The sequence below is a fragment of the Megalobrama amblycephala genome, linkage group LG15 (assembly GCF_018812025.1).
Source record: "Megalobrama amblycephala isolate DHTTF-2021 linkage group LG15, ASM1881202v1, whole genome shotgun sequence".
NCBI classification, from domain to species: Eukaryota; Metazoa; Chordata; class Actinopteri; order Cypriniformes; family Xenocyprididae; genus Megalobrama; species Megalobrama amblycephala.
Genome location: NC_063058.1, coordinates 25902206 through 25919887, shown reverse-complemented (window position 1 = coordinate 25919887; position 17682 = coordinate 25902206). Strand labels below are relative to the sequence as shown.

General features: G+C 36.7%; 2 protein-coding genes across 2 annotated transcripts; one reads left to right on the top strand and one right to left on the bottom strand.

The window, feature by feature from the left end:
* Positions 1 to 641: 641 nt before the first annotated feature.
* Positions 642 to 6088, bottom strand: LOC125247910 (extracellular calcium-sensing receptor-like). Its single transcript, XM_048159457.1, has 6 exons — positions 5389 to 6088; positions 4966 to 5254; positions 4095 to 4850; positions 3771 to 3998; positions 3157 to 3280; positions 642 to 2996 (listed from the first exon to the last, which is right to left on the bottom strand). Exons 1-6 carry the CDS (start codon positions 5595 to 5597, stop codon positions 2077 to 2079), a joined length of 2526 nt encoding a protein of 841 aa, XP_048015414.1. The 5' UTR covers positions 5598 to 6088; the 3' UTR covers positions 642 to 2076.
* A 5477-nt stretch (positions 6089 to 11565) lies between these two features.
* LOC125247903 (extracellular calcium-sensing receptor-like) lies at positions 11566 to 16478 on the top strand. Its single transcript, XM_048159448.1, has 6 exons — positions 11566 to 12209; positions 12393 to 12681; positions 12766 to 13521; positions 13607 to 13834; positions 14923 to 15046; positions 15190 to 16478. Exons 1-6 carry the CDS (start codon positions 11848 to 11850, stop codon positions 16092 to 16094), a joined length of 2664 nt encoding a protein of 887 aa, XP_048015405.1. The 5' UTR covers positions 11566 to 11847; the 3' UTR covers positions 16095 to 16478.
* Positions 16479 to 17682: the final 1204 nt, after the last annotated feature.

The following is a 17682-nucleotide window of genomic DNA, read 5'->3' as shown; positions in this document are numbered from 1 at the left end:
TATAGAAACTTGCATCGTAGCCTACGAGTCTGTGCAGGACTGTGTTGATTTAGATTTTGATGGGACTTATTTTATGTATATCTACTCTGAGGACTTTAATTTTGAAAATATGTCACAATTAGCCTCTTAGTTCAGGAAGCAGGAAGTACCAGTTGTACTACATAAGTTTAGAAAAATTGTGGTAGCTGTGACATCCGCAAACATCTTCTTTCTTTGCATCTGTTAAACGCAATGTCTGTAAGTACACAGTGTTCATTTATTGTGTGATATGTTTGAGAAGGTTATTTTGATATTTTGATGTACATTTTCTTAGTTTATTTAACCTTACTTTGTCATCAATCCGTAATCTTTCAGTTTCATACTTGGTAATAGTGTCTTTTGTATATTTTTACAGTTTCACAGTTGAATCATAAACTTCATAAACGACTTGATGTCTCCAGCGAGGTTTTTTGAGTCACTGTTTAACTTACTGGATAGTTAGATGCTAGAGAATTCTAACAAGGCCAGTACAGAGTCAATAGGTGTCATCATCATACAGTCTTCATGCATGTTGTATACAAGTTTAATAGATCATGTCGCAGTGTGATTTGTAATGATCTTATAGGATTGCTAAAATCGTCCAGTGTATCCCGGGCTTTAGACACAGTGGAACCCGTAAGTGCTAAAATGCACTTCTGGGTTTTGGCCTACAAAAATATGTCGTCCCTGCAGCACTCTATATAGGTCTTTCTACACTCTCAAACAACATATACTGTATTTGTATAGATTTTAATATTTTGTATTAAACTTCAAATGTATCGTGTACAATATAAAATACCTCAATATAACAATTTAGAAATATCCTATACTTATTTATGAATTATTTTCAGTGAATTTGGCAAAAATATCTCTTTCTAACAACAAAAATTTCAGAAGCCTGATCTGGGCCACACACACCTTTCCCCAACAATCAGCCCTGATGTTGTCTGCCATCACTCATGCTGTACCATCATTGCCACACATGGCCCAGTTTTGTCCAACAGGATGCATGCCGCTGCCGACAGGAGACCAGCAGCTCCAGCTTTAGGCCACATTCAGGCCAAAATTGCCTATTATGTGGACAGATTTGATAGCCAATAGAAATTAGTTAATTTCCTCAATGCAAAGATCAGGATTCGAGCCAACCAGAACTCATGTATATTCAAACAGTGAAAACATTAAACCAGAAGGATAAATAGCAACTAAGTAACTAAACCAATTAATAAGGTGGATAAATAAAGAATAGTATAACTGTTTGCATTACATTTATGCAAATTTACATGCTGTACAGTCCTACACTTTGATAAATACATTTTTAAATAATGTACAGTACTGTCTTGATACTATGAGTTATTAAAACTGCATGTATAGTAATTACAAAATAAAACCTTGTTCAAAATAGTATTATATTAATTTTATTAATAATTTTATATTATTTTATTATTGCAGCCCAAATCACAGCAGAGAAATAGTGTCATTGCTTGACATGTCGTGTCAACACATATCTGAAGGTAGAAACTTTGGAAGATATATGTATGTGATTTAAAATCCCACTTATATATTTCTCTCTATTCTCATCTTTCATAATATAATTGAATATAATATTTCACATTTTCATACTTTTTTATATTGTTTTACATCTCATTCATTTGTATTTGACATTTCAAAAACCCACCATAAACAATTAAATAATTACACCTCATTTAACAGTCAATTGCATCATGTTTTTTTCATTGTCTTTGTTGTTGAAAACAATGTCACTCCCTTGATGTTTGTGACAACAATATGGTGTATTTTCCAGCTGGGCTTTAGGGATATATTTGCATCATTCTGTGTTTGTAGAGACACCTATGAACTTTTCTCTCAGAGGGGTAGAAATGTTAGGAGCCTTTGCATCAGCCTGTTTTTCAGGTTGCATCACATCACAGTTCAATGTTACAGACATGAGACCATCACCACCCCCAACCCCCCCTAGGTGTACACAAACATTCAAACATTCTTACAAATAACTATAGTTATACATATATATAACTTGCAAAATAATATAAACATGTTGTTCTATTTGTCAATTGAACTTAGATGTTGTTTTCCCATCATATGTTGCTTTGTATTTTGTTCAGGCTTAAGCAAGATGATATAACATTTAGGGGCAAAAATGCAGAATAGTAAACCAACACTTGAGAATAAAATAGCAAATATCTCCACAGCTACTGTGAATTTTCCAGGAGAACTGACATAAGCTGGAATAAATGTGATCCATACGGCACAGAATATTAGCATACTGAATGTGATGAATTTGGCTTCATTGAAGTTATCAGGCAGCGTGCGAGCCAGAAAAGCAAGAATGAAACACAAAACAGCCAGTAGGCCAATATAACCTAGGACAGCCCAGAAACCAAGAGTAGAACCTAGACTGCACTCGAGAATGATCTTTTCCTTATAATATTTCGTATTTTTCTGGGGAAATGGAGGAGAAATTGTCAGCCATAGCACACAGATTAGAAGTTGTATAAGTGTAAAAGCAAGAACACTGAGTCGTTGTTGTGAAGGCCCAAACCATTTCATGATATTACTTCCCGGAACTGTGGCCTTGAAGGCCATTAACACCACTATTGTTTTCCCCAGAACACAGGAGATACAGAGGACAAAAGTGATCCCAAATGCTGTGTGACGCAACATACAGGACCACTCAGTGGGCTGACCAATGAAAGTAATAGAACAGAGGAAACACAGAGTCAATGAAAAGAGCAGCAGGAAGCTCAGCTCTGAGTTGTTGGCTTTTACTATAGGGGTGTCCTTATTGCTGTAAAACAGGATGGCCACCAGCACAGTTAATCCTACTCCAAACAGTGAGAAAATGACTAGCACTACACCCATAACTTCTGTAAATGACAAAAACTCTACAGTCTTTAACACACATTTATTTTTCTCAGCATTAGACCAGTAATCCTTTGGACACTGCTTGCAGTTAATTGAATCTGGAAAGGAAGTTGTGTTTACTATAGTTAGAGTTACAATGAAAATGATTTTATTTATGAACTCCTTTGATAAAAAACTGCACCCTGAACAGTAAAAGAAAAACACAAAAAGAGCAACTAACCAATTTTCTTTGGACCTTTGAGATGGGCTGAAGATTACCTGTCTCATTACTGATTTCTCCATCTGCACATGGAATACAGTCATAACAGCAGACAGGTCTTCCTTTCAGTGCAGCCTTTCTAGTGCCTGGAGGACAGCTCTCACTGCACACAGAACTTGGTTTCTACTCAGAAACATACAATAAGTTGTACAAAGTTATTTATATGTTGATTCTGAAGAATAGAGATAAAAATTAAATGCTCTTAAAAAGTTGCTCTTCAATGCCCTCTGCAGTTGTGTTTCTGCTTTATGAAAGTTTATTATCACTTCCACATTCAAAGCACATGAATTTGTTTTAAAACACCAATTAGGCATATAGTTTGCTAAGGCAAATGGTTTAAATTATTATTATTATTATTATTATTATTATTATTATTATTATTATTATTGTTATTGTTGTTTTGTTTTTCTTTTTCTACATTTTCTGTCCTGAGCTCTGAATAGAATGTTGAGCTTTAAAAAGCATTAGGAGATTAATAAATCTGCCATTATAATGTCCTCCTTTACTGAATTATAAAGTCCTTGTGTCTTAGATGTCAGTGCTAGCAGTTGCCTTTTTTAGATATCGACATTATGGTAACCATTTTAAACTTAGAACAAAAAGTGCTGCTTGCCTTCAGCTTTCCTCCAGCCCAGATTATGTTTTCAGTGTTAACCACAAAGTGCTGGTCAGGGGTTAGTGAGGCATCATAGTATCCTACTGGTTTAAACTGAATTGATCCACCAGAGTCCTGCTGCCAGTTCACAACTTCATATTGGGCTATCGTGGCACCAGTGCTGTCAAACCACACATGATCTCCCATCTTTACGGTGAAATTTACCTTTTTCAGAGCCTCAACCACCTAGTAAAAAGACAAATTAGCTTTTATTGAGAAATTGTCACCCTGAAATAAATATCTCTTTGATATCACTTTTTGTTTAGATTTATTCCGTTTTACCTGTTGTGGTTGTATTATCAGGTCTTTCTCACAACCTTCTGGTTCTTTGCACTTCAGTAGACTGTGTAGTGAATTAGCCACAGCATAAACTGCTTTATAGACGTTGCTTGAAAATCTATGTTCAGGCACATCTTCATTGTAATTTTTCAGCGCAAGTAAATCTTGATATTTGCTGCAATTTAATTTGACCTGAGAATCATTCCCCTGACTCTGTGAGCATGGAAAAGCTGTGTCCCAGAATGCATTTAGAACATAATCTGCAAAACCTTCAATATAGATTTTTCTCACTGCAAATCCCAGTGACCCTCCCAGCACACGAAAGGTTTTTGGAGTGATTAAACTCTTTGAAGTTATCCACCCCTCCACACCGACCATTTGGAGGCCAGTGATGTTCTGAATACTTAGCTGATCGATAAGTAAGCCCATCTCAAGAAATGAAATAAATGCAACAATCACTTTTGCAGTGCTTTTTTTAATTGTGTCTATGACTTTTTTGAGTTTTTCTGCCTCTGTTCGATAGAATTTCACAGAGTACTCCACACAGATCCCCTCCTTCTGTGCTGTATTCAGAAATATGGCCATTCCATTGTTTCCATAGTCATTGTCACTGTTCACAGCTCCCACCCATGTCCAGCCAAAGTGTTTGACAATGTAAGCAAGTGCTCTGCCTTGGTGGTAATCACTAGCAATAGTTCTGAAGAATGAGGGGTAATCTCTCCTATTACTAAGACATTCACAAGAGGCTGCATGACTTATCTGAATGAAAGAAAGAAAGAAAGAAAGAAAGAAAGAAAGAAAGAAAGAAAGAAAGAAAGAAAGAAGTGAGTTCACTGTATGGTGATCTTGTCAGACCTTTTTAATTTCCACTTACCACTGGAATTTTAAAAGGTCCTGTAGTTCTGGACAGAATCACTGTGGCAGAAGACTCTGTTTCTCCAATAATGGCATGTATAGGAGACTGTCCATTGCATATGTCCCCTGCTACAAACTCTGGACCATTCATCAGTCCCATAGTTGCACTCATAGATGACATTCTTGAACTACAGGTATCATAAATTTTGTAGCCAATAGAAACATTTGGGAGTAAACTTTCACTTCTGTTAATCTCCTCAATGGCAAAGATCATGATTTGAGCCAGACGAAAATCTCTCAGATTCACACTGTGAAAACATTAAACCAGTAAGTATCAACTAAATAAGCAAACAAACAAACAAACAAACAAACAGATAAAGACAGTGGTAAAGTAATGGACATACATGTGCACACTGTCTAAATTTCAAATGTTATAACAAACCTGGAGCATGATAGAAGCTGAGGTTTACGTGTAAACTCAAATGAAGGTAATGTCTCTATGCTGTGGATTGGAAAAAGTGCCCCAATATTAACATCTCCATCCCTGAAAAGTAGTGGGTACTTCGGGTCTCCAAACATTCGGCAAGGAATGTTGCCTGCCTTTGCATGAAGCAGACTGAAAAGCAAGAGCGTGTAAAGAAAGAGAAGCATCCCAAAGATTGAGCTCAACTACAGCTGCCAAATGTATTTGACCTGATAGGGTATTTGCACTTTTAAAGACATTATTATGGATGAATGATTGTGAAAATAGCCAATTACCTCATAGGTTACATGAGGCAGGTCAATCACAGGTCAAAAAAGTCAAACTAATTTTACAGTGTCTAATTTTCTTACACTGTTAGAATTCAGTAGATTTTAAAACTGGATATTGGATTGTTAGTTTATGCTGTGCACTCAGATTTGCATTACCTAGTTTTTAAAACAAACTTTAAATGCTTTCCCCATGTAAAAGCTATATACATATTCTTTGTTTTTTATTTATTATTTTTTTTAATGTTTGGTTATATATATATATTTATTTATTTATTTATTTATTTATTAGGGGTGTGACGGTACATAATACCTCGGTATTGAAGTCACAGTTTAGTATGGATTCAATACAGCAGGAGGGAGAAATCTAAACATTAAACTGATTGCTATTTTTTATTATTAAACAGTGGTTTACTCAACAAATTGTGTCTCTGTCTGTAAATAAATTCAATTATAGTTAACATTTTCTTAAGGATAAAAAAAATCTATCTCTGCTAATGCTGTAAACTATATACAGGGAGCCCTTTCTTGCACATTACTATAATATTAAAGGTTACAATTAACAACAGAGCCCAATTTATCAAATTATCGCTATTTATTTTTAGATAATAATCAACACTCACATAAAAATTATGCAGACATGTAAATTGGCAGTTTTTGCATTAACTTCTAAATCTGTTTCTACTCCAATTGGAGGTTAAAATAGGCTATATTCATTTACACAGTGGCTGTCATAACTTGTTTTCATGACAGATTTATTTAAACATTCATTAGACATATACATTAAATAATTAAGACTGGTTAAGTAAAATATAATAAATATATAGGCTAATATAGTGCATATATGTAGCGAAAGAGTTTCCAGAAAACATTGTCAGTGAACAAAATCCACCGTGCCATTTGCCGCTGCCGGCTAAAACTCTATAGGTCAAAAAAGAAGCCATATCTAAACATGATCCAGAAGCTCAGGCGTTTTCTCTGGGCCAAGGCTCATTTAAAATGGACTGTGGCAAAGTGGAAAACTGTTCTGTGGTCAGACGAATCAAAATTTGAAGTTCTTTTTGGAAAACTGGGACGCCATGTCATCCGGACTAAAGAGGACAAGGACAACCCAAGTTGTTATCAGCGCTCAGTTCAGAAGCCTGCGTCTCTGATGGAATGGGGTTGCATGAGTGCATGTGGCATGGGCAGCTTACACATCTGGAAAGGCACCATCAATGCTGAAAGGTATATCCAAGTTCTAGAACAACATATGCTCCCATCCAGGCGTCGTCTCTTTCAGGGAAGACCTTGCATTTTCCAACATGACAATGCCAGACCACATACTGCATCAATTACAACATCATGGCTGCGTAGAAGAAGGATCCGGGTACTGAAATGGCCAGCCTGCAGTCCAGATCTTTCACCCATAGAAAACATTTGGCGCATCATGAAGAGGGAGATGCGACAAAGAAGACCTAAGACAGTTGAGCAACTAGAAGCCTGTATTAGACAAGAATGAGACAACATTCCTATTCCTAAACTTGAGCAACTTGTCGTCTCAGTCCCCAGACGTTTACAGACTGTTATAAAAAGAAGAGGGGATGCCACACAGTGGTAAACATGGCCTTGTCCCAACTTTTTTGAGATGTGTTGATGCCATGAAATTTAAAATCAACTTATTTTTCCCTTAAAATGATACATTTTCTCAGTTTAAACATTTGATATGTCATCTATGTTGTATTCTGAATAAAATATTGAAATTTGAAACTTCAACATCATTGCATTCTGTTTTTATTCACAATTTGTACAGTGTCCTAACTTTTTTGGAATCGGGTTTGTATATTCCAATTCATATTTAAGTTTTTTTGGGACACCAGGGTGACTAGGAGCATTAATTGTCCAGCCATGACTTACTGTTCCACAGGAGTACAAATATGAGGAAACACAAAGGCCAAATTCCCTTAATCATTCATCACAATGAGTAAAACCAAAAAATATAGTTGTGATGTGCGACAAAAGATTGTTGAGCTTCACAAAATAGAAAGTGGTTGTAAGAAAATAGCTAAAGCATTGAAAATCCCCATTTTCACTATCAGGGCAATAATTAAGAAGTTCCAATCAAAATCAAAATCTGGGAGACAAATCTCATTCTCGTCATATTGGATGAAAACATTACTGCTGCGGCAGTGAAGGTGAGTTTAGACAGGGCTGAGCTCCTGCAGGAGCCGAGGCGACATCACTGCTGCGGCAGTGGAGAGAATAGCCAGAAGAACTGAGCTCCTGCCGGAGCCAAGGCGACATCACTGCTGTGGCAGTGGAGAAATTGGCCAAAAGAACTGAGCTCCTGCGGGAGTAGAGGCAACATCACTGCTGCAACAGTGGAAGATCGATTATTAAGCATTTTTTGCCTGAAAATTTTCTGGTAGCCACTCCAATAGGGCTGATACGGAAAAAAAAAAAATCGAAAGGGGGCATGGTAAAAGGGCTGAAACCTGATTCTACTTCATTTTTGATTAAGTTGCTCACTGTGTCAGGTTCAGCGAGGGCAGACTGAAGATTATCGCATTTTTTTTATTTTTTTTTTTTTTTTTTGAGTGGGGAGGCTTTCCACTCTAGGTTTGAAACTGTACTCGAGACCAGACAGTAAATACTCAGTAAAGTTAGCATCAGGGTGGTGAGACAATTCGGCAGACAGACGAGAAATAATCAACAAGTAATTTTTTGAATTTTTATTTTGTGATCTTTTTTACAGGGCATATGGTGCGGGAAGGAGCACCACCCATTAATTGCAGATGTGCAGGAAGCGGCACCGCTGTCGTGCACATCCCCACGAGTTTAAATTAATGCAAATTTGATCGCAGGAGTTGAACGTGGTTTTCTTAAAATCCTTTGTTGAAGCATCGAAATTTGCTGGTCGTGGGACGTAACTAGTCAATCTTTCCTGTGGTGGAACTGGGCAAGGGGGAATTGAAGGATTAACCAAAGGACATGATATGGTGGAATGAGCGAGTGATCTGCAGACTGCACAAGATACACTGCTCAAAAAAATTTAAGGAACACTTTGAAAACACATCAGATCTCAATGGGGAAAAATATCATGGTGGTTATCTATACTGATATGGACTGAGTAATGTGTTAGGACCGAAAGGATGCCACATCATTTGATGGAAATGAAAATTATCAACCTACAGAGGACTGAATTCAAAGACACCCTGAAAATCAAAGTGAAAAAATAATGCAGCAGGCTAGTACATTTTGCTGAAATTTCATTGCAGCAAATCAAAACGGTACTCAGTAGTTTGTATGGCCTCCACGTGCATGTATGCATGCCTGAGAAGGTTGGGTCATGCTCCTAATGAGATGACGGATGGTGTCCTGGGGTATTTTCTCTCAGATCTGGACCAGGGCATCACTGAGCTCCTGGACAGTCTGAGGTGCAACCTGGCAGTGTCAGATGGACCAAAACATAATGTCCCAGAGGTGTTCTATTGGATTTAGGTAAGCACCAGGAGGAACCCAGGACCCACTGTACCAGTGTAGGGTCTGACAATGGGTCCAAGGATTTCATCCCAATACCTAATGGCAGTCAGTGTGCCATTGTCTAGCCTGTAGAGGTCTGTGTGTCCCTCCATGAATATGCCTAGACTTACTACTGTCCATTTCTCTATTGCAGGAATTGTCGGATGGGCCGAGGCATAAGAAGTCACTGGAGATGCTGGTTGGTGTCTTGTTGGAGAAGGCGAGGGTAATGAACTTTGCTCCTCCTGAATTTTGTAAATATTCCAAAATGGATTAAACTCAATATTTTCCTCAAAATTCTATAAACAATACCTCATAATGACAGCGTGAAAGAAGTTTGTTTGAGATCTTTGCAAATTTATAAAAAAAAAAAAAAAAAACACACACAACCTTTGCCATGATACTTAAAATTGAGCTCAGATACATACTATTTCCACTGATCATCCTTGAGATGTTTCTACAAATTGAATGGAGTCCACCTGTGGTAAATTCAGTTGAGTGGACATGATTTAGAAAGCAGAGGTGGGTAGTAACAAAGTAAGTTTACTTTATTACATTTACTTGTTTTTTTTTTGTTTTTTTGTGGAAAATTTGTACTTTTAAGAGTAGATTTAAATGTAGGTATTTTTATTTTAACTTGAGTGCATTTATAATGAAAAAGCTGTACCTTTACTTCGCTTCCTCTCGTTACTTTATTTTAATGCTATACATAAGAAATGTGTAGTTTATTCCAAGCACGCTGTCTCTTTTTTTTTTTTCATGAACGATGGCACATTCACAAAGGAATCACTCTTTTGAGTCGATTCTGTTTAAAGACTTGATCAAACAAGTTGGCAAAACTGTCAAATAAGATACTCAACTAAATATTGCTGATTAATTAATTAAAAGGCTGGAGCGGGGTCTGGAGATGGGATCCAAGACATCCCCTCAAACTCAATCAACAGCCCGAGGGGTACTGGAGTGGGCGTCTCAGAATCGGAGGTGGGCTTCGCTGGAAGCTCTGGTGAGGCTTGGCCATTTTCTTGGGATGACTGGGCCTCGTGGTGGCCCTCTTCTTGGGCGGTTTGGACTCTGACCCAGGCAGGACCACAGGGGAATACCCACTGGAGGAGTAGGTGGAGGAAACTGGCGGATGTTGAACTGACCAGGCCACATGCTTCTCTGAGGGGACCAGACGAGGATGATCCACTATCTTTTGAACCTCTTCAATTTGGAACTCAGAACCATTTAAAAAGATAATCAGATTAAGAGACTCGACTAGGGAAAAGAAACAGGCAGGTTCACTATAGCGAATCATGTCCCTGTCCAGGCCCATCAGGAAGCACGCGGGGCATCTGGCCAGTTCAACAAATAGGAAAGCTCAGAGAATTCCTCCACGTACCTCTCCAGCGGGCGACCGTCCTGCCTGAGAGTCCGAAGACGGTCCTCCGCTGAGACGTGGGGCTTCTGTTGGTGGCTCCTTGGGGGCACAGGAACGAGGAGAATACCCATTTTAAACTTTGTGGAAATCCAGTCGGTTTGGTCTGTTCTTCTGTTACGTGTGGCTGTTGTAGAGACGAGACGTATATGGATTTCCACAACAAACAGGTATTTTAATGACTGAAGGAGTAGACAAACAACCATTTCACACTAAACTAACAATAGAACAGACAAGGAGTGCAGGGAGTGAGTCCATTATGAAGGGAGTGCAGATGATCAGGAACAGGTGCAGGTAATCCGTGATGATGGGGAGATGACGAGGAAGTGAGTGCAGGTGTGGAAACAGGAGGATCATGGGAAATGGAGTCCGGGAACGAAGGGAACTGTGACAATTATAAACAGCCACTTCTATAATCTCAAATGAAGTTTATTTCAGTAAGGTTTTTATAATAATTAGGATTAAAGTAGTTAATTATTAATTAAATATAACTACATAATGAATTAAAATTAAATAATGTTATACTGTAAAACTGTGAGAAAATCAGTTTTGATTTGTTTTAAAATAAAACATGTTTTAGAAAATACTAAGTATTTCATATAAATATTGAAATTAGTGTTTTGTGCATTTTTCATAACAATGAATCTTTTTTTTCACTTCCACAATAATCTGCCAAGTGTTTTCTTTAAAAATAGGCCAACTTACACAAAAAAAGCTGTGTTCCAAATTTGAGGTTGATATCTCAAAAAATGAGCTTTCTGTAAGATTTTGTTTGGGCGCAGTGCCAAATGTTTCCACTAAATGAAATCCATTTTCTGTTAATTTCCAAAGCAGTCATTTTTGACCTCAAGGAGAATGACTTTTTTTCCATGACAATTTAACCTTTTCGAATCATGTCTCGGATTTTTTAATTTATTTTGTTTTATTTTTAATTTTTTTATTATTCATAACAAGTGGCAAAACCTTTACCAAGTTTCATATCATTCAGATGAAGAAAAAAAAATTCTATATAACCAAAATGTTATTTTTTTTTTAGTCAAAAGACAGAAGAGCACAAGAGGGTTAAAAATATCTTCGTGTTTTAAAGATGAACAAAAGTCTTTTAGAACAACATGTTGAAAATCAAAGTTCATATTTGTGATATTTGTCTAATATCCACCTACAAATTACACACTCATATTTGGATATTAGTATTTACTACCTTGTGATAAAATCTAACTCTATCATATTAGTATGGCTCTATTCCACCATTGCTTGAATCATGTCCTGCCCTATGAGGTAATTTGCAAAATAAACAATCAGTCATCCATATTAATTATGCCTATAAAAGTGCAAATGTTTTATCAAGTCAGTTGCATGTGTCCACAGTTGAGCTCAATCTTTGCAATGTCTGTCTTTCTTTACACACTCTTGCTTACTTTTCAACGTCATGCAAAGGCAGAAAAGCCTTTTTGCCGAATGATGGGAGACCCCAAATATCCGCTGTTATCCAAGGATGGAGAAGTAACTATTGGAGCACTTTTTTCAGTCCACAGCATAGAGTCATTACCTTCATTTGAGTTTACACAAAAACCTCTGCTTCTATCATGCTCAAGGTTTGTTACTTTGGAATCCATTTTTATATAATCATTACAGCAAATATGTAATATCAGTAATGTAATATATCATCTGGAATATTAATGTGTTTCAGGTGTGAACTACAAGTGAAATTTAAAAAGATTAAAAAAATAAAGTATGTTTTGGTCTGTATTTAACAAACTGGTTTCATGTTTTCACAGTGTGAGTCTAAGAGATTTTCGAATGGCTCAAACCATGATCTTCACCATTGAAGAGATTAACAGAAATGAAAGTTTGTTACCAAATGTTTCTATTGGCTACCAAATTTATGATACATGTGGTTCAAGACTGTCTTCTATGAGTGCAACTATGGCATTGATGAATGGTCCAGAATTTACAGCAGAAAACAGATGCAATAGACAGTCTCCTATACATGCTATCATAGGAGAAACAGAGTCTTCTGCCACAGTGATTCTGTCCAGAACTACAGGACCTTTTAAAATTCCAGTGGTAAGAAGCAACTACATAAAAAGTTGGACAATCATTATACTAATCCCTTTTTAACACCCCCCCCCCCCCCCCCTTTTTTTTCAGATAAGTCCCTCAGCCACATGTGAATGTCTCAGTAATAGGAAAGAATATCCTTCCTTCTTCAGGACTATTGCTAGTGATTACCACCAGAGCAGAGCACTAGCATACATAGTCAAGCACTTTGGCTGGACTTGGGTGGGAGCTGTGAACACCGACAATGACTATGGAAACAATGGAATGGCAATATTTTTGAATACAGCCCAGGAAGAGGGAATTTGTGTGGAGTACTCTGTGAAATTCTATCGAACAGAGCCAGAAAAACTCCAAAACGTGGTAGACATAATAAAAAAAGGCACTGCAAAAGTGATTGTTGCATTTCTTACCAGTTCTGAAATGTACAATCTACTCGAGCAGCTAAGTATTCAGAACATTACAGACCTCCAAATGATTGGAGTGGAGGGATGGATAACTGCAAAGAGTTTGATCATTCCAAACAGTTTTCGTGTGCTAGGAGGGTCACTGGGGTTTGCAGTGCGAAAAAATGATATCGGAGGTTTTGCAGATTATGTTATAAAAGCATTCTGGGAAACAGCTTTTCCATGCTCACAGACTGAGGGGAATTTTTCTCAATATGCATTAAGTTGTAACAAATATCAGGATCTACTTGCGCTGAAAAACTACAATGAAGATGTGCCTGAACAAAGATATTCAAGCAATGTCTACAAAGCAGTTTATGCTGTGGCTCATTCACTACACAGTCTACTCAAGTGCAAAGAACAAGCAGGTTGTGAGAAAGGCCTGACAATACAACCACAGCAGGTAAAATAAGTAAACCATAAGAGGTAGAGTAAGAGGTAGCCCTATTTCTGTTTGAAAATGTCTTAAAATGCCTTTTTCTCAATAGGTTGTTGAGGCTCTGAAAAATGTCAATTTCACTGTAAAGATGGGAGATCGTTTGTGGTTTGATAGCTCTGGTGCCGCAGTAGCGCAATATGAAGTTGTGAACTGGCAGCAGGACTCAAATGGATCAGTTGAATTTAAACCAGTGGGATACTATGATGCCTCACTTCCTCCTCACCAGCGCTTTGTACTCAACACTGAAAACATAATCTGGGCTGGAGGACAGCTAGAGGTAAAGGGCAATAACATGTTTGACCTAAAGGGTTTCTTGAAACTGGAAGAACAAAATGTTAAAATGCTTGCACTGTCCTATACAAATGACATGAAATAAATTTAAAAATAAACAAATCTGCACCTGTTTTATTCACAAGATAGAACATTTGGTTCCCCTATGGTCAAAAGCAACAGCAGAGGGCAGTGCAGAGCCAGTATTACAATTTTTTTCAACTGCTTACACACAAAATTCTTACTTGTCACACAATTTCTGAAACCTGACACTCAAACACCAGAACCACACACCAAATCTGCAAAACCATACACTAATTCTCAACCTTTGACTCAGTTTTCAATTTCATAAAACACTTTTTGCAAAACACAACACATAATTCTCTATGTAACACAAAAATCTAACAGGAAGTATCTTGATTTCATTTTTTCAAACACAACCATTGTGTCTGTCCAACTACACATGGTTGATGTATTTCTTTTCTTGCATAATGTGTAATACTGTTTTCACAACCACAAATGCTTACAGTAAAAAAAAAAAAAAAAAGAAGTTTGGTTTCAATCTTGCTTTCATGTTTACCGTTACTTTCAATCTTGTACAGAAATGCATATAGGAGCTCATGAAAGAAGAGCTTTAGGTTTTTAATAGCTGTGTGTATGATATGTCCAAAAATAGCATATAATGGCAAAGGTGTTTGCAACGTTAAGACAAATGTTTGCTTTTGAGATGTGTTTGTGATATTTTGAATGCAGTGCTTCATTTTGCAAGAGATGTGAGGCAGTTTGCATTTTGTGTGTGCAATTCTTGGATTTGTGTGTAAAGTTTTTTTTTTTTTTTTTTTTTTTTAAAAGGAGGCAACACTTTGAAAATGTATGTAAGCAGTTGAAAAAATGTAAATAAAAGTAATGGTGATAATTTTTTAGTAAAAGCACTTTCAAATGATTTTGTTCAATTGTAAGTGAAAGTGACATGTGAATGCCAAGTATGGTAACCCAAACTTGGAATATGCATTTAACTCATCAAAGTTACTGCACACAGGAGTGAGTATAAATAGTCAGAATAATTAATTAAAAATAATGTATTTTTCTACGTAGAAGCCAAGGTCTGTGTGCAGTGAGAGCTGTCCTCCAGGCACTAGGAAGGCTGCACAGAAAGGAAGACCTGTCTGCTGTTATGACTGTATTCCATGTGCAGACGGAGAAATCAGTAACGAGACAGGTAATAGTCAGCCCATTTTTAACAATTTTAAAGAAAGTCGTTCATTTTTGTGTTTCGCCTCTTGCATTGCAGTTTCTGGGTGCAGTTTAAATGAGTTAAATTAAATTTTGTTTCTAACTACAAGTATCATACTTTCTTTTCAGATTCAAATAACTGCAAGCAGTGTCCAGGGGAATACTGGTCTAATGCTGAGAAAAATAAATGTGTGTTAAAGGCTGTAGAGTTTCTGTCATTCACTGAAGTTATGGGTATGGTGCTAGTCATTTTCTCACTGTTTGGAGTAGGATTAACTGTGCTTATGGCCATCCTTTTTTACAGAAAGAAGGACACCCCTATAGTAAAAGCCAACAACTCAGAGCTGAGCTTCCTGCTGCTCTTCTCACTGATTCTTTGTTTCCTCTGTTCACTTACTTTCATTGGTCGGCCCACTGAGTGGTCCTGTATGTTGCGTCACACAGCATTTGGGATCACTTTTGTCCTCTGTATCTCCTGTGTTCTGGGGAAAACAATAGTGGTGTTAATGGCCTTCAAGGCCACACTTCCAGGAAGTAATGTCATGAAATGGTTTGGGCCACCTCAACAAAGACTAAGTGTTCTTGCCTTTACACTTATACAAGTTCTTATCTGTGTGCTTTGGCTATCAAAATCACCTCCATTTCCCTACAAAAATTTGAAATATTATAATGAAAAGATTGTTCTTGAGTGCAGTCTGGGTTCTGCTATAGGTTTCTGGGCTGTTCTAGGTTATATTGGCCTGCTGGCTTTCTTGTGCTTCATTCTGGCTTTTCTGGCTCGCAAGCTGCCTGACAACTTTAATGAAGCTAAATTCATCACATTCAGTATGCTTATATTCTGTACAGTATGGATCACATTTATCCCATCTTATGTCAGTCCTCCTGGGAAATTTACTGTAGCTGTGGAGATATTTGCAATTTTAGCTTCAAGCTTTGGTTTACTATTCTGCATATTTGCACCTAAATGTTATATAATTCTGTGTAAGCCTGAACAAAATACAAAGCAACATCTGATGGGAAAAGGTTCCATATAGATTGTATTAAGAAATAAACTGACATATATTAACATTGCACATTTTGGTGTTTATTCAGTAACATAAACAACGTTAAAGCATGTACAAACAAACTGATTAACAATCAACCCAACTTTGACATTAAACATCACATATTTATCTAAGTTATTAAATAACAAAAAGACAAATCAATGTGATCTCATGGTATTTGAGTGCATTTTACATAAATGTTGTACTACACAATTGGCTCATTTAATTCATTTGAACAGAACATTTTATTCTGTTCTGTATATCTTCTTGTGTCAGATCATTTCAAAAGATTACGGTAACACTTTATTTTAGGGTCTTTTAACTAGTTGCTTCTTAGCATGCATATTACTAGAATATTGGCTGTTTATTAGTGATTATTAAGCACATATTAATGCCTTATTCTGCATGACCTTACTCTACATTCTTAATCCTACCCAATACCTAATCTTAACAACTAACTTACTTACTATTAATAAGCAAAATTAGGAGTTTATTGAGGGAAAAGTTGTAATTAATAGTGAATACATGTTCCCTATAATAAAGTGTTACCAAGATTACATATAAACAGGACTACACTATAAAATCTTAAAATTAATACAAGTTCAGTAATCATTTAACCATTACATCATTCAATAATTATTTTATTTGTTGGGAAACACGTGCTGTGGAAAATAAAAACACACCACAAATGCACCATAAAATCATTAGTTTTTTTTTTTTTTTTTTTAATTGCTAACAAGCATTGTTCAATGCTTTTTTAAGCCACATTTTCAAAAAGTTTCACACATTCAGTGAAACAAAAGTGTATGCAGACCAAACTATGAATTTTTATTGCTTTCATGCAAAATGCATACAATGACCACGTTTTTCAAAATCCATGAACACTTTTGTCATTCATACTTCACCATCTGCAAAACACTATACAGGTGCTGGTCATATAATTAGAATATCATGAAAAGTTCATTTTTTTTTTTTTTATTGTAAATTATTTTTAAAAATGAAACTTTCATATATTCTAGATTCCCTACATGTAAAGTAAAACATTTAAAACGTTTTTTTTTTTTTTTTAATTTTGATGATTAGAGCGTATAGCTCATGAAAGTCCAAAATCCAGTATCTCAAAATAATAGAATTTTTCCTACAATCAATCAAAAAATGGATTTGCAAAACAGAAAAGTTCAAGTTCTTTAAAGCATGTTCATCAAGCTGTCTGGCGGGCATCTCGGCATGGATGAAAGAACATCATCTACAGCTCAACCTGGCTAAGACTGAGCTTCTCGTCTTCCCTGCCAATCCGACTCTAAATCACGATTTCAGCATCCAGATAGGTACATCCTCAATTACCCCGTCAAATTCGGCCAGAAATCTTGGAGTAATCCTTGATGACCAACTGTCCTTCAAAGACCACATTGCAAAGACAGCTCGGTCATGCAGATTTGCACTATACAACATCAGGAAAATCAGGCCCTTTCTAACAGAACATGCAACACAACTTCTGGTCCAGGCCCTGGTCATTTCTAGGCTTGATTACTGCAATGCTCTTCTGGCTGGACTGCCATCATGCACAATCAAGCCTCTA

Bases quoted from the DNA above. Each gene is read 5' to 3' on its own strand.
- LOC125247910 (XM_048159457.1), bottom strand. From the start codon at position 5,597: ATGCTTCTCTTTCTTTACACGCTCTTGCTTTTCAGTCTGCTTCATGCA. The intron at 5,255-5,388 runs GTTTGTTATAAC...ATGTTTTCACAG, and splicing joins CAGCTTCTATCATGCTCCAG to TGTGAATCTGAGAGATTTTC. The intron at 2,997-3,156 runs GTAATCTTCAGC...CTTCCTTTCCAG, and splicing joins AGAAATCAGTAATGAGACAG to ATTCAATTAACTGCAAGCAG.
- LOC125247903 (XM_048159448.1), top strand. From the start codon at position 11,848: ATGGCTCTATTCCACCATTGCTTGAATCATGTCCTGCCCTATGAGGTA. The intron at 12,682-12,765 runs GTAAGAAGCAAC...CTTTTTTTTCAG, and splicing joins GACCTTTTAAAATTCCAGTG to ATAAGTCCCTCAGCCACATG. The intron at 13,522-13,606 runs GTAAAATAAGTA...TTTTCTCAATAG, and splicing joins TGACAATACAACCACAGCAG to GTTGTTGAGGCTCTGAAAAA.